General features: G+C 36.2%; 2 protein-coding genes across 2 annotated transcripts; one reads left to right on the top strand and one right to left on the bottom strand.

The window, feature by feature from the left end:
- Nucleotides 1-248: 248 nt before the first annotated feature.
- LOC101889123 (tRNA methyltransferase 10 homolog A) lies at nt 249-1,565 on the top strand. The gene is made up of 3 exons (XM_005182100.4): nt 249-503; nt 574-1,150; nt 1,206-1,565. The coding sequence occupies exons 1-3, from the start codon at nt 327-329 to the stop codon at nt 1,517-1,519; spliced, it is 1,068 nt and encodes a 355-aa protein (XP_005182157.2). The 5' UTR covers nt 249-326; the 3' UTR covers nt 1,520-1,565.
- Nucleotides 1,566-2,550: 985 nt separating this feature from the next.
- On the bottom strand, nt 2,551-3,879 carry LOC101887399 (ribosomal RNA-processing protein 8). Its single transcript, XM_005182090.4, has 2 exons — nt 2,709-3,879; nt 2,551-2,630 (listed from the first exon to the last, which is right to left on the bottom strand). Exons 1-2 carry the CDS (start codon nt 3,737-3,739, stop codon nt 2,627-2,629), a joined length of 1,035 nt encoding a protein of 344 aa, XP_005182147.2. The 5' UTR covers nt 3,740-3,879; the 3' UTR covers nt 2,551-2,626.
- Between the last annotated feature and the right edge of the window lie 784 nt (nt 3,880-4,663).

Here is a 4,663-nt window from a genome sequence, read left to right as displayed (position 1 = left end):
CTGAGAGTGATTTGATTTGAACAATGTACAAAAATGAGTGTTCGCTCAGGATTTTGTGTGAAGAATTAGGTAGTTTTTTCATAGTTACGGGTCAAACAACGAATAGAGAGCGAATCAAGTGCAGTAGAAACGCCACATTAATTACAGTGCCCTAGGCTAATAATTTCAATGGCAGTAAGAACATGACATTAATGTAAGGCAAAACGATTCAACTACAAATCGATTTATATTAACCTATTTGTCGAAAGTCGACGTATGTGTCCCTAGTTTTCATTTGTAAACAATAATAAGCAGGGACACCACACGTGCAATCCTTGGGCATAGCAATGGAAAATTCCGGGATAGAACAGCCAGCGGAGAAAAAGTTGAAAGAGGATGTATCAACCGTAGTAATTCCAAGTGCCCCTGGCTTTACTCCACCAACTCCGAACAGTAAAAACCAACTGAAAAAGCAAAAGAAACTGGAGCAACAACTGCTGCAGCGCAAGGAAAAGCGAAAGCAAGTATGAATAGTCATTGATTTGTAGTCCTTAAGAAGTCATGACCCTCTAAATTATACGATTTTATTTTTAGGAAAAAGAACGTCAAAAACAAAAACGCCGAGAAGCTGCCGAAAAAGGTTTGCCCGTACGTAATGGCCCATCGAGAAAAGACCTGAAGAGACGTCTTGAAAAAGTCGGTGAACAGGAAAACCCTTTGCGTATTGTTATTGATTTAGATTGTGACGATCTGATGAATGAACGTGATATGGCAAAATGTGTAAAACAATGTCTGCGAATATATACCATTAATCGTCGATCGGAGTGTCCTGTACAATTGCATTTTACTGGTATTAAAACTGATGGTAATATACATAGGGTATTGAAGAAAAATGATGGCTGGGAAAATTGGCATTTAAAATATCACTTTGATGAGACACATTTAGAGGCCTTTGACAATAAGGAATTAATATATCTAACCAGTGAATCTGATAATGTGCTTGACAGTTTGGATGCGAAAAATGTCTATGTCATTGGTGGTCTCGTCGATCACAATCATCATAAAAACTATTGTCATGATCGTGCAACAAAAGCGGGCTTAAGAACGGCACGTCTTCCGCTGGGAGAATATGTCGATATGAAAACGAGAGCGGTGCTTACAACGTTTCATGGTATGTAATAAAAACAGAGATTATTTCAAGGAATTGATATAAAATTTTATTTTAGTTTTCGAAATACTGGTACGTGTGGCCGAAGGTAAAAGTTGGACTGATGCTATCTTGCAAACAATACCACCAAGAAAAGGTGCCAAACCTAAGCAGATAGCTGGAAATACTGCAGAAAACAAAGAGGAAACTGTTAACGATGTTGGAAATCAGAATACTGCCACTGACACAGAGGATAGTAACCAAACAAAAGATATAGAAACGGAAAATAGTAATAATGACAATAAAATCGAAAGTTCAGAGACAAATTGTGAAATTGCAAATGATGATCAAGAATCATCTAAAAAGGAATGTACTGACGAAACGGAGAGATAATAAAGGTTTAAATTACCCCATCGGGGTAATAAGCTCATAAAAATCATATGACTGATAGTTATTTGAAGTCCAACTTTTAAAAAAATATGAGATGCAGGGACAAATCACAGCGCAAAAAAAAAAAAACGAATTGTCATGTCATCCGCTTTTTAGTCTAACTTTGGTTTCTGAGTGTAACCTGAGATTCAGAAACCCAATCAAGGTTCTACACTCTTTCTAAAATAGCATATAAAACCAAAGCAGTTCCACGACTGTAATGCTGGCAGAAATAACCGCTCAACTCGTTCAAAAATTCTTGATATCTAAGATTTAAGGAAACATCGCATTGCATTTTTGAAGTGAAACTTCTAAAGTTCACTTTGTAAGTTTGAATTTATGTCATTGGTCGATAGATAATTTGGAGGTGTTACATTGCAACAATGAGTTATGAAATAGAGACTAGATATTGCCTGCCTAAAATTGTCATTGGGTTGATAGAATGTAAACCATCATTTGGGTTTTCTTGGCCAAGAATAAACCATACTCGTATTTTCACGGTATTAAAAAATAAAGATTTTGCTATTAAATCTCTTCATTCGTATTTACCTATACAATGCCATTTAGCGCTTCTGATTTTTTAAATTAAGTCAGGATATCCCTAGACTGTCAGACCAGCTCGAACATACTCGTATTTTCACGGTATTAAAAAAGAAAGATTTTGCTATTGAATCTCTTCATTCGTATTTACCTATACAATGCCATTTAGCGCTTCTGATTTTTTAAATTAAGTCAGGATATCCCTAGACTGTCAGACCAGCTCGAAGCGTAATTGGTTTAGAAACCTTTTGTGAAAAAGTATTTCAATGTTTGGATTTTTAATATTGTCATGCACAATTGGACTATCTGGTTGTTGTAGAAGCTCAATTCTCTAAATTCCAAAGAGGCTGAGATGACACTCTTGGGCCGAGTAGAGCAACTACGGATCGTTCTTAAATGTAGTGGCCAGCTTCCAGGCTTTTAAATAGCTTATATTTAAAGCCAAAGATAAGACATTATTGTTTTCTTTAACGTTCTATTTATTTTCTAAATTAGTCTTTATAATGTAATCCAATTGCACCGCGTACAGGTTTATCTAAAATTAAAAAAATAAAATAAAACAATAATATGGTATTGCAATATCAATGCAACATCAAATCACAACATTTCTTACCGTTTCCTGTACAAACATGGTTTCAGTTGCAACGCTGGCACATTGGCCACCTTGCCCACATTGCGAACTTTTTTGAATTGGAAAAAGTAGAAAACTTTTTGTCCAACATCTTGATTGAGCAATGTAAAACCAAAGGAGTCTATCTTTCGTACAAAATCTTTGACATTATCGAAACGTGATTGAATCTCAGCCACATACATCAGACCATCCATTTTCAGAACACGATTCGCCTCCAAAAGGTAATCCTTCAGATTTGTACCCATCAGAGACAAACAATATACGGCAACATCCAAAGATTGGGTATTTAGCGGTGTATTGGCCATATCACAGGAAATTATATCGTCGCGACAACTAACCAAATCCATGGAGTATACCTTGTGGGGTACAGATTTTGCCAGCATGCCCTCACCACAACCAAAGTCACCAATTTCCAAGGACTTGGGTAGTTTCTTAACCATTTTAATAATACGATTCAATGGATTTAATGGCCATTTTTCGACTTGGTGGCGATAGCCATCGTGATAGGCCTTAAAGGCCTCAGGATCTGATTTGAAAAGTTGTTCGGCTTTCTTACTGTTCATGGTGTACAGCTGTTCGTTGAGAAAACGAAATCGACCTCCCATGAGCTGTTCCTTCAACTTGGCCTCGAAGGCACTTACGCCGCCAGCAGCCCCCATGGATGTGGATTGTTTTTCTTCGGCATCTTCTAACAATGATTCCTTGGCTGCCTCCAATAACGCAGGAGTTGGCTTAATTTGTTTTTGTTTCTGTTTTTTATTATTCTTCTTCTTTTCGACTTTTCCTTCTTTAACTCTTCTCACTGCAGTCATAGTTTCATCATCGTCAGATTCCATTGGCATAGGTGGTGCAAGTGGGCCTCTTCCAGTGACTTCAGTCTTGGGTTTTGCCTTATTTTTCTTTTTCTTGTTTTTCTTAATTTTTCCACTGGCACTGGTGTCAATTTGGGCAGTGGGTTTAAATTTAACAGCATCGGCATTCTTGCCAAATGAGCTTGGAACGAAGAACTTCATTGTTTAGTGATTTATTTAGAAGACTGAATTTGATTTTCTTTCCTTCCGAGGTAAATAAACAATTACACGTGCAGGCTCAGATAATCGTCCAGCGAATGAAGGAAGAAGCAATATGTCCAATGTATAGAAAGTGGAAAAGCCAACACGCCGCAACAGCTGTCTATTCACAGTAGAAATGATTGAACGAGTGTTTACGAAGTGTGGATGGCATAATGAGCGTCAATTTTGGGGATTTATAGGTCGATAAGTGATTTACTTCAGTTAGTGTGGACACAAACCGATATGTTAATATCGATGAAAACTCTGAAGACATTCGTGGTGTACAGTACAAATTAGATAGAATAAATGAATGGATGTGTACGGTAACCCAAACATTTGTATCATTTTGTATAAATTAGGACTGTCGGATTACTTTTCCTGCAGAAATTGCCCAGCAACTTTTTTTCAGAGAGAGAGAGAGAGATAAATAGGGAGTGATCGTAAGGAAGTCCTATTCTCTGTTGTCAGAAAACTGTGAAAAGTATACAGACGGAATCGCTGTAGAAACTTGCAATCAATCAGCTGATTTGTCAAAACAAAATTATTGAAAAAAGTGAAGAAATAAAAATGTGTATTTTTTAATAAGAAAGAAGGACAAATTTTCTAACTAGTGGGAAATGTTTATAAAATACAATTCATTCAACGTGCTTTGATTCAGAAACTACAAGAACATAAAGATAAACTAAAAAAATATAAAAATTGCTCTTTTCCAGTACCTGTAAGAATCTACTAGTTTTGAAATTGTCTTCGATATCATAAAAGGAAAATCAGTTATCGTAGTAAAAACTTTTACATTCTTCCACTTCTGCAACAGACCATAATTATTATAACCAATTGAGAACGATTTTTCATAATTTTTTTTTCGTAAACTCGAAAAATTGGTTT

Source organism: Musca domestica, unplaced genomic scaffold, assembly GCF_030504385.1.
Source record: "Musca domestica strain aabys unplaced genomic scaffold, Musca_domestica.polishedcontigs.V.1.1 75, whole genome shotgun sequence".
Lineage (NCBI taxonomy): Eukaryota > Metazoa > Arthropoda > Insecta > Diptera > Muscidae > Musca > Musca domestica.
Note: the sequence above shows the minus strand (reverse complement) of the source record. Positions and strands in the feature narration are given on the sequence as shown.